This window comes from Chelonia mydas, chromosome 25 (genome assembly GCF_015237465.2).
Source record: "Chelonia mydas isolate rCheMyd1 chromosome 25, rCheMyd1.pri.v2, whole genome shotgun sequence".
Lineage (NCBI taxonomy): Eukaryota > Metazoa > Chordata > Testudines > Cheloniidae > Chelonia > Chelonia mydas.
Window position 1 is genome coordinate 10,824,107 of NC_057858.1, and position 10,764 is coordinate 10,834,870.

Here is a 10,764-nt window from a genome sequence, read left to right on the forward strand (position 1 = left end):
AGTCATGGCAGAGTCTCAGTGCCAGTCTCCTTCTCCAGTACTGAAAAATGAGGACTGGAAGATTGCACCCTGGTATTTGGCATCCAGGAAATCAAGGTCCCCAGCACCAGAGTCCAGTGAACAAGCTGGAAAGGAGGGTAGTGTGTGCTTGGTGCTGAGACGCTGGTGCATATATCAGTGCACCTCCGGCAGGGTCTTCAACTCCAGCATGGGTACTGATGCCTTGGAGACCAATCTCTAAGGGAGCATCTTCCAGTTGAGTGGTGCTATAGTCTGTCTCTTTGCTGCTGCAGCAGCAAGAGAATCTCCCAGTGCCATCAATGTCTGAGACACATACTATGGCACCCAGTCTAAGTCTCTTGGCACTGGCTTTGCCAGCGGTTCAAGAATCCTCTTGCATGGTGCCAGCAGACACTCGTAGATCTGCCAGCCCCTTGGGTTCAGTGCCAAGTACCAGGAGCACCTCTGGCCACTCTGGTACCTCTTGTACGGTGCTGTTAAATGGCAAGCCACCTATGATTTCCTTAATGCCATCCTCTCCGGACTGCCAGCACCACTCCTTGCTCAGATGACTCCAGTTCATAGTTCAAGTTGGAAGATGAATCTTGTGTCACAGCTGCATTGCATAAGCCATCACTCTCCCAAGGGTTTTCACCCCTGGTATCCAGCAGAATCTCTCTATTAGTCTGCTTGTAGGGAGCCATGGTTGGGAAGAAATTGGGCTCTGACACCATATTAGTGGCCATATTGGAACCCATGGGAGTTTCCTCGTGCCTCCAGATCCTCTGCACATCCTCCAGTAGATATCACTAAGCTCTGCAGCAAGAGCTGCAGGAAGTCACTCCCAAGCTCGGTACCAAACATGGGCAGTCTGCTTTAGTGACTCCTTCTTTGGAGGTCCACCTCAGCCATTCTTGGGTTCTGCCTCATCCGTCTGAGGAGGCAATAGCAGGCAGTGTTTTCTCTCTTCCCCCCTTTTCCCTCCCCCACTGTTACGGGGCTCATCAGGACCTCTTAAAGAGGGTGACTTCCTCCCTAGATGTACAGTTGAAAGTAGTTCAGGAGGGCTCAGATTAGTTCATGTCTTTGGATCTGTGGGGCCTTCTCAGGTGGCACTCCCCATAAATGAGATTATTTAGGTGCCCAAGTAGCAAATGCCATGTTCCCTGCCTCTACAGCTAAAAGGACTGAGTGGAGTTATCAGGGTGCAGCTTGCTGCTAGCTCTGCTTTATAACCTCTTGGTAGTCACTTACTTTTCTCTGAACCCATGTCACTAAGGTTTTTGAAGAGTCTGGACTGATTATATCCCCAACTAAAAGAACGAGGAGGACTTGTGGCACCTTAGACTAACAAATTTATTTGAGCATAAGCTTTCGTGGGCTAAAACCCACTTCATCGGATGCTTGCAGTGGAAAATACAGTGATCAGTTAAGGTGAGCTATTAGCAGGAGGAGAAAAAAACCTTTTGTAGTGATCAGGATGGCCCATTTCCAGCAGTTACTCACACCTTCTTGTCAACTGTTGGAAATGGGCCATCCTGATTATCACTACAAAAGGCTTTTTTTCTCCTGCTAATAGCCCACCTTAACTGATCACTCTCCTTATAGTGGGTATGGTAACACCCATTGTTTTCATGGGGTGTGTGTGTGTATCTTCTGTGACAAAGCTCTGTCCTTGCCTCTGTGGGTCCCGCGTTCCTGGTGGATTTCGCTAGCCTCAGAGGCTCACTGTGACCCTCCACGTAACCCTTCTCTCTAGAGACAAGGGTCACAGTCTGCTTAGCCATTTTCATCATAAGCCAGCGAGGGAGGTGAGGAGAAGTTATCCTTCCTTGCACAGTTTCTGTTGTCTCCCAGTCTCAGTGATTAATCAGAGGGTGGGAGGGGAGCCTGGGCCCACCCTCTACTCCAGGCTCCAGCCCAGGGACCCTAATAGTATCAGCTATGGTAGCTGACCTTTTAGAAACATGACATGTACAATTCCCTGGGCTACTTCCCCCACAGCAGCCCTCACTTCCTCAAGCTCCACTTCACCCTTACCTCAGGGCCTCCTTCCTTGTGCCTGATATGGTGTGTACTGCTCAGTCTCTCCAACAGCACAACTTCCTCCCACAGCTCCTGACATGCACACCCACCTGACTAACTGGGAGGCTTTTAACTAGTTTCAGCCAGCCCCTGATTGGCTTCAGGTGTCCCAATCAACCTAGCATTCTCCCTGCCTTCTGGAAAGTTCTTAATTGGCCCCAGGTGTCTTAATTGACCTGGAGCAGCTGCCATTTCACTTATCCTGGTACCAGGGATTTGTGGAGCCTGGAGCTAATATATCTATCTCCCACTACTTTTCTATAGCCATCTGGCCTTTGCCCCGTCACACTTCCTACTGTATTTTCCACTGCATGCATCCAGTGAAGTGGTTTTTAGCCCACAAAAGCTTATGCTCAAATACATTTGTTAGTCTCTAAGGTGCCACAAGTACTCATTCTTTTTGCTGATACAGACTAACACGGCTACCTCTCTGAAACCTATCCCCAATCTAAATTCCAGTAATGTTACCAGAATGCTTCTCATAGTACAAAGTAATAACTCACTCACTGAGGAGTAAGGGAATTGCGATCTTCCATGTGTAGCAAGAAGAAATGCTTATCCATCATTCTACAGTCTGACATCTCAGATGCCAGTGCAAGGACGACAGTAGAAAAGAGTTTAGAAAAGGAACTCATAAAATGTATAGTTAAGGCATAAATTCCTAGTTCATGCCAGCTGACTAGAAAACTGACTAATTTCTTGACTTTTTTAGACCTTCGATAACTGAAGAAGACCTTAAGATGCTGTTCTCAAGCAATGGTGGGATGGTGAAGGGATTCAAATTCTTCCAGTAAGTCTAAGATTTTAAAACTGTCCTCTTGGGGGAAAACTGGTAAAGCTAAATGAAATCTACCGATGAGTTCTCCACAAATTTGAAGGCGCGAAAGGCGCTGGGTAGTGACGGTCTCAGAGCAGAAATTTAGCTTGGCTGAATTATTGGTTGTATGGAACGGTCATTCCTTGATATATCTGGGTGAGGGAATGGGGGCAAGGATAATAAGTGCACATAGAGTGCTGGAGATGAAATTTAGTCTAGGATGACTGCGTTGGTGGCTTGGATGCATGTTTTCATCGTAGAGACTACTCAGTCGTGTGGGAGGAAAGGAATAAATCTTTTAATGAGCAGTTTTGCCCGCTGAGATGTCTGTTTGGCCTTCAGCATCAGACAAGAAAACTTCTATTGAGTCAGCAAGAGCAAGGCTACACAGAGACAGTACCAAACGTGTCCTATAACTAACTGACTTTTCTTGGCAGGAAGGACCGTAAAATGGCTCTAATCCAGATGGGCTCTGTGGAAGAAGCCATTCAGTCACTCATCGAGCTCCATAATCATGACCTTGGTGAGAATCACCACCTGCGTGTGTCCTTCTCAAAGTCTACCATTTAAAGCTTTGGAAGGCATGAGACAGAATGGACCTGACTAAAACCTCATGGGTTCAGCCCTGACCTTCAAGGGCTGAATGCTAGGAGACAACTTCCATCATTCCAGAAAAAAAAAGCCACTTTAAAAATGCAGCTGAAGTGACCTTAAAGACCAGAGATTTTATTTTTTTAAAGAGAAATCAGTTTACCGGTTTTTAAAAAAATTAAATCTAATTCATATTGCTAACCTTGCGGTGATGGGATAACAATCTTGATGGCTGTTCAAACAAAAAAAATCACAAGTTAAAGTTTACACTTTGGAAACTGCTCTGGGAATTTTCCTCTTCCTCCCTCTGTCTCTCCCCCTACCCCCCATTAAAAACAAAAACAAATGGATCCTAACAAGCTTATCAGGTTTCACACTGATGCCTTTTTTATTTTCTTTACCCATGCAAGCCTTGGAAGACCCAGAAACCACTGTGTGAATTCACATTAGCGCCTTTGACTCAGGATCTTGCAAAGTACATGGTGTGCAGGAGATCCTAACCCACCCAGTGCAAAGGGTTTTAGGGTAATGTTTTCTAAGCTGCGCATCTGCTATCCTGTGCCTTAAATTCTGTTTATTTGGGAAAGAACATCATCTGAACTGTAAGGATTAGATTGGGGGAGTTGAGGAGAACAAGTGAGTTCTGGTTGTTGGATCAACTCGTAATGAAGGACAAGTAAAGCTGGCAGAGTGGATAAAGAAAATATTTGGCTTTAATTCCTTAGGCAATTGATTGTCCCACTGTCCATGAACTGTCTAATAATCTGCATAGTATCATGTATCTTCTTGCTACTTTTCTAGTCCGCATGTGGTTTTATCTCCGTCTGTATACTCTTCTAGGTGGGAGTTAATTAAAATGCTTGGATTATTTCATTCAAACTAAGCAGAAAGGTCTGCGTGGGGAAACATTCCTATGGTCTCATTATATTCCAGTGTTGGTAGCAAGCTGACAGGCTCCCTCTTCACAAGAGCCTTGATCAAGCTATAAAATTAACCGCTGTTGGACACTTGTGAAGAAAACAAATGAGTATGAGCTTGTCTGAATTGTACATATATCTAAACACTTGACTAGGATTTGAAGAATTATTGGATATCCCATGGTTAGAAAGGTGTTCATCTGAGTCACCTTCATGCCCCTAATTTGGCAATTAACAAGACCAGTGTAGCTCCGCCATCATTCTTGTAGCACGTCTTCAGCGTTTGAGCTTTTGTTTTAATCCTTGTATTATACTTTTTGATGCAGTTGCTGTCATCTGTGCCTAGCAATATTTCCAGTTGACCAAATATTCTAATCTCTTTATATGCAAAAGAAATAGTTTAACTTTTTTATAGATCAATAAGATGATATAAACGTAATCTAAATTTACTCCTTTTGTTGGTATTACCCTTGTATACTGTACTTATTTTATTCTTTTTTTGTAATTGAAACTGTAGGGCAGGAATTTAGTTTCAGGCTGAGGTCATGACTGAGGATGAGTAATGTAATGAAACCGATAAAACATGTTAAGCTAAGCAGAGCTTTTTTAAAAAGCAAAAGGTGTTCAAAGTAGTGAGCACCAGTGACTTCTGATTTCGATTGAGTAAATGGACCAGGCTAAAGTTTTTACTTTTTTTTTTTTAAACCTATAAGCCCAGATCTTTTTAAGTTATAGGAAGGAAATTTGTTAAAAGTAGAAGAATGCGGCAAGTTGGTTTTTTCCCAATGATAAAACCACTGTTAAACTGAAACACCATTCCTCTGGCTTACAACTCTTTCCCGTGCCGTTCTGCCTTCTATTTTGTATAATCCAATGTTGCCTTACATTTCCCTTTAACATGCAACCTGTTTGGATGCAAAAATAACAATAATCTTATACTTTTTCAGGGTTTTTCTGCAAATAGTGGACCAAAGTTTGTTTTTTAATTGTCTCTCTTTGTGTTGCAAGTTGTTTTCCTTGCCTAGCATGGAAGCTCCTGACTTGCCTGTCACTGAGGGGTTGGCAAAGTCTTAACCTTTCTTAGTTCCTCTCTGAGCTCTTGTGGTTGTGAACTATGCTGGAGAAGTGTGTGATGTCTGAGTGAGAGTTCAGCTTGGGTTGCTGGCATGAGCTTGGTAGTACTGGCCTGCCTTATCTTCATCTTCTCCTTGCTTGTGGCTGAAAGGAGTTAGAAGCCATCTTAAATGAAACAATAGTGTTGCCCACAGTTTTGAGCTTGAAAAAAGGGCTCAGCTAACAAGTAGATGCCGGCTCCAATTACCATAGATCCTTATAAGCTTGTTACAGAAAAGTCTTATGATCTCCTTATCTGAAAAGCTCCGGATTTCCTTGGCCAGCATCTTGCACTCAATAGAGCAAATTAACTGTCATTCTCGTAATTGCTATCAACCAGAGTTAATTTGCTTAATCTCCCTTCCCTCAAATCAAAAACAGTAAAACAATTTCCCTTGTAGCTAGGGGACACTGGCTGTTGAACGTGCACCCTTGAACATGCCACAAGCAGCATTCTGCCATGAAGAGAGATCCATGCGCAACCCAAGTGGAACAGCTGCAGTTTAATTTTTAAATGCATTCAATCAACCTCACCCAAGAAACTGGGGAGAGGGTTATTGGAATTAAACCTGTTTGCTGGCTGCTCACATGGATCGGTCAGCAAACAGACTATATATTTTGTAAGATGCAAGCAAATGAATTGAGGTGACCCCAGAACCCAGAAAACTGTGGGTTTATCCTTTGCATCCCTATGTTTGCATGTAAAGAATGAGTAACAAAAGGGTGTAAATATTTATAATTTTTTTATACCTGTTGTAAGACATGAGGGGGCAGCAAAACCCAGTTTTTTATGGTGAACAGATGTATTGTATATTTTGATAACAGCTATTACAGGTTCAGTATTGTGGGAGGGTGACCACACACAACATCAAAATTCCATTGCCTCTTTCAAAGAATGTTTGTAATGCAAAAAGAATTGAAATTAAAACTATTTTATAACAAACTTTGTACCTTTCTGTAGATCTATTATTTACTGTTCAGATTGTAGAAAGCAGTTATTGGCCAGTCTGTACTTGTGCTTTCAATAAATTTCTTCTGTATTCTTTGCTTCTGATTTTCCTATCTTTTTATTGTGCTTTTTTTGTTTTTGCTTCTGATTTTTCCTTCTAATGTAATTTCAGCTGCCTCATTTTATATAACTTTGACTTTCGCATACCTCTGGGCTGGTGGAGTGTTTACATTCGCATCTTTGGCTACACTGAGTCAAGGGTGATGAGAGCCAGATTAAGAGCCAGAAAGGGAAAATATAACACATTTAAGTAATCCACTCCAAACTCTTCACACTCCAGTCCTTCCATGTTTGAATGGGTGAAGTTCAGAGGTATGAGGTTACAGGGTCCTTAACTGATGCTCTGCCTTTGTCACATTCCAACACTTTTTACTTCATGTTCCTAAACTTTCCATATACTCTAGCTAATATCCATGGAATAACCTAACCTTCAAGTTAAACATAATAGCCTTTGCAGTATTCTGCTCTAGAGATGTCTGTAAACTTTTTGGTTAGCTTGGTATTAAAGCAGTGAGTGATTCACTGCTTATGTTCTTGTCTCTAACCAAGTGAGACTCCTGTTCCAGTCACACCAGTATAGCACATTTCAGAGGTAATATGAGAGGTGCTCTTGATCGTTGCATGTGATTTCAGTGTGCACCTGCACAGACAGACACAATTCTGGGTCTCTGAGTTGGTGATTATGATAATGACAGATAAGAATTTGTTTATTGAACAACTCAGTGAATTAACAATTCCGGCTTACTAAAGGTAAACATTAACCAGTTCATCTGGAGGCTTAAGGATGTAAAGTGTAAACCCAACAAAAGAGAAATGTTTTTATCTCATTAAAAATGTTAGTGAATTTCCCAAGGGAAGCTGGGGTAATCTAAACACTTAAAACTAGACTGTACTCAACAAAGCTGTGTTGATATATCATGGGCAAATGGGTATTCTCATTTCTATGAAAGTGTGAAGGATGGCTGCTCCGTTAATACATCTCGCCTAAGTTCTTTGACAATAAACTTTCATCCCTGGACTCTCAGTACCGTGACTGAGAGATGCTTGAGAAAAACATGCACTGTCATTTTTATTCATAGGTTGTGCTGTAAATGGCCAGAGACTTGTCACTACAGTAGTTTGTCCATAACAGGAAGGCAGGGTTAGTGCAGGCCAATGGGTTGCATTGTTGTGCACTGGACCCTAGTAAGTGATGATTGAAAACACAGTTGCTTTTGACTAGTCGTTCCCCAGGGGCAGGAAGCATGGTGGTAGAAAAGCTCATTGAACTAGGTTCAAATACGTATTTGGGTCTCTGCAGTTTTTTAACCTTTTTTAGTGGAGGTTTAATGCACATTTGCATCACTCTGCCTGTGTCCGTTCTGTAGACAGATCAGTAAGACCAGCCTCCAGCATTGCCAAGCTGATATTTTTCTAATTTTTCATTTTTCTAATAGAAGGAAAAGATTATTTTTCCCCCCTAAGGTGTCATGAGATTTGCAGTAGCCTCTTTTCCCCCACCTGTGCTCATGCTGCATTGGAAATGTAATGCAAGCCATAAGCAGCATCACCCACAAGAGCCAGTGAGCTAATCATTATTCATGGAAGTAGTGTGCAAGAGAAGTTCCTTTTGATGAGGGGGTTACCAGGGCTGTAGCCCAGTGCCAAATGTCAAAAGATTTAGTTAACTAGAAAGGATAGTTTTGTCTGACTCTAGGCAGAGTAGATCCTCTATCCTTGCCATTAATTACTGTCAGGAAGTCTGTTATGACCTGACCTTCCCTGTAGAAGAGGAAAGTGCTCCTGAATAGCAAATGGAGCACAGCAACTGTGCCCAGGTAATTCCCATATGATCCTGACCCATGCTGAATAAATTGCGTTTGTGGTACAAAGACATACGTTTGGCCCTTGGATAACACTTGTGCCACCTTATTGGGATCCTGGAAGTGGGTGGGCAAAGCCTGCCCACTGCTAAAGGATTCCCCCCCACACACACCCCCAGCCTAAGAGGGGGCTCCACAGGGCCTGGAAAACCAAATAATTACGGGGGACAACTAATGAACAACAGGGACAGGAGTGCAGTCAAAGGGTCAAACGAAGGGAACCGGATGGGGACACTGAGCAGAGAACCCCGGACAGCGCCCACTGCTCCTCGAAGGCGTCAGTGGACGCTGCCCAGAGGAACTCTGCCCAGAGGCGTAAACGGATGGAGGATCAGAAATAGGCCCCACAGTCACAAGAGACTCCATTGGCCAACCTCCTCACCCTGGTTTTATAGATGGCCACTTTAGCCAGGGCCAGGAGGAGGTTGACCAGGAGGTCCTGTGACTTAGTGGGGCCATGGATAGGGAGTGCATAGATAAGGAGGTGAGGGGAAAAGTGCAACCAAAATCTTAAAATATTTGTGAGGATCCAGAATAGGGGCTGCAGCCTGGGGCACTCCAGGTATACATGCGCCAGGGTTTCCCTCACGCTGCAAAAGGGGCAGGTGTCCGGGATTAGGGTGAACCGTGCCAAGTACACGGCCATGCTCATGGCTCCGTGAAAGAGCCACCAATTGATATCCCCGGCGGGCCTCAAGACCAGGGTGGAATATAGGCCGGCCCACCAGGGCTCCTCACCCTCTAGAGGTGGCAGGAGGTCCCGCCACTTTGTGTTGGGGCAGGACGTGAGGGTGAGGATGTGAAGGGTGTGGAGCACAAGCGTGTATAGATGCTTTCTTGGCGTGGTCCAGGAATGGACTGGCTGCAGCTCGTGTAGCTGGCTCACAGTGAAGGGGCAGGGGGGTCAGTCAGCTCCACAGGGCAGGGACACGATAAAAAGGTCCGGAGGGCCTTGGGTGGGGGGTGGGCGGGGCATGCCCTCTTAGGACCTGGTCGAGGTGAACCCGAGCAGTGGGCAGCAAAGTGGCCCTCACCTCCTGAAGTACGCGCAGGAGAGTACGAGGTCTGGAGAGCCCCATGCGCTGAGCGAGCATCAGGGGATCCAGCCAGTCTCCCCAGTCGTAATCCAGGAGGTCTCAGACTCTGGTGACTTCTGCCAGGACCAACCTCTGGCGCAGCAGGCACATATAAGCCCCACGGGGTCCTGCTGTGTCTTGAAAAGTTGTTTCCTTTCCCATTTAGTTCTTCCTTCCAGTTAGAGAAGTTGGTCAGTATTCCTGGAGGGCCCTTCTGCTGTGCTGTAATCCCACCAGCCACATTCTGCTATGGCTTGTTGGTCTGAGGTCTGTGGTGTTCGGGGATCTCCCCCCTTCAGAAAATATCGAGCTTCGTAGAGCAGACAGGGAAATATCGAGCTTCCTAGAGCAGACAGATTGCCTAGGAGGGGAGGAATCGGGGCTTGTCCTGCATTCCTGTCCCTCTCAGCCTTGGACAGTAATGAATTGCTAATTATCAGCTGTCTGGTGCAGTAATTATGCCTTCCCAGATCTGCCTCTCTGGGCAAAGCAAATATCGATTGAAGGGACAGGCAGGAGCATACAGTTGGGACCATATCTCCATGGAGACGGCTGCGGCTGTCCGAACGCATGGCTCCTGAGCTCCCCTCAGCCGTCCCATCCCATCCCCACACACACACTTCCTGTCTCTCGCTGCACATGCAGCTAAGCAGCCTGGCTCATTGCCATGGAAACTCCTTGGCTGGGGCCCAGGGCATGCACAGCTTCACAATGCAGAGAGCTGGGTGAGGAGGATTCTTTAAAGGGCCCTTGGCTGATGTTTATCTAGCTTGTAGCTGTTACCTGGCACCAGCTCGAGGGGTGTTATCTTCAAACTAGCTTGCTGAGGCATGCTGATCTGGTGGAGGGTAGGAGAGGCCAAGGGGACAATGCATTTGCTTGAGAACAGATGTGCATTCTGGTCTGGGCATAAACCCATGTGTATCTATGATGGAAGTTTCTATTCCAGGTTTGTGTCTAAGCCCTAGAATTAGCTCTTTTTCCTATTCACATGCTCGTAATTGGACCGTCACTCCCTCTGTACCATTGTGCAATAAGTTCCACTCGTCTCTTGCGACTTTTAGATTGCTCAGAGTCAAAGAGCGCTAAGACCCCTGCACCTGCCAGTTGAGACTCCAACACAAATATGCTGCCCAGGTGAAGTATAAGACCAGGTGTGACTAAGGCTGAGAGAGATGAGGGGAAGTGTGTAAGAGTTGTCATACACGTGTGGTTTGTGCTAAAGCTTTGATCTAACCAGTTGCGCAATCCAAGAGGTGCAATCTGCTCTGACCTCCTTCTGGTGGGCATCTCT

The 10,764-nt window shown here is 45.1% G+C and overlaps 1 protein-coding gene across 2 annotated transcripts in view; it reads left to right on the top strand.

Moving 5' to 3' along the window:
- PTBP1 (polypyrimidine tract binding protein 1) overlaps positions 1-6,577 on the top strand; it is a 53,477-nt gene extending 46,900 nt beyond the window's left edge. For both annotated transcript variants that reach the window (XM_037886014.2, XM_037886015.2), the window contains 2 exons: positions 2,798-2,875; positions 3,340-6,577. In XM_037886014.2, coding sequence (XP_037741942.1) covers positions 2,798-2,875; positions 3,340-3,472 — 211 coding nt within the window. In that variant the 3' untranslated portion in view covers positions 3,473-6,577. The remainder of the gene's footprint in view (positions 1-2,797; positions 2,876-3,339) is intronic.
- Positions 6,578-10,764: the final 4,187 nt, after the last annotated feature.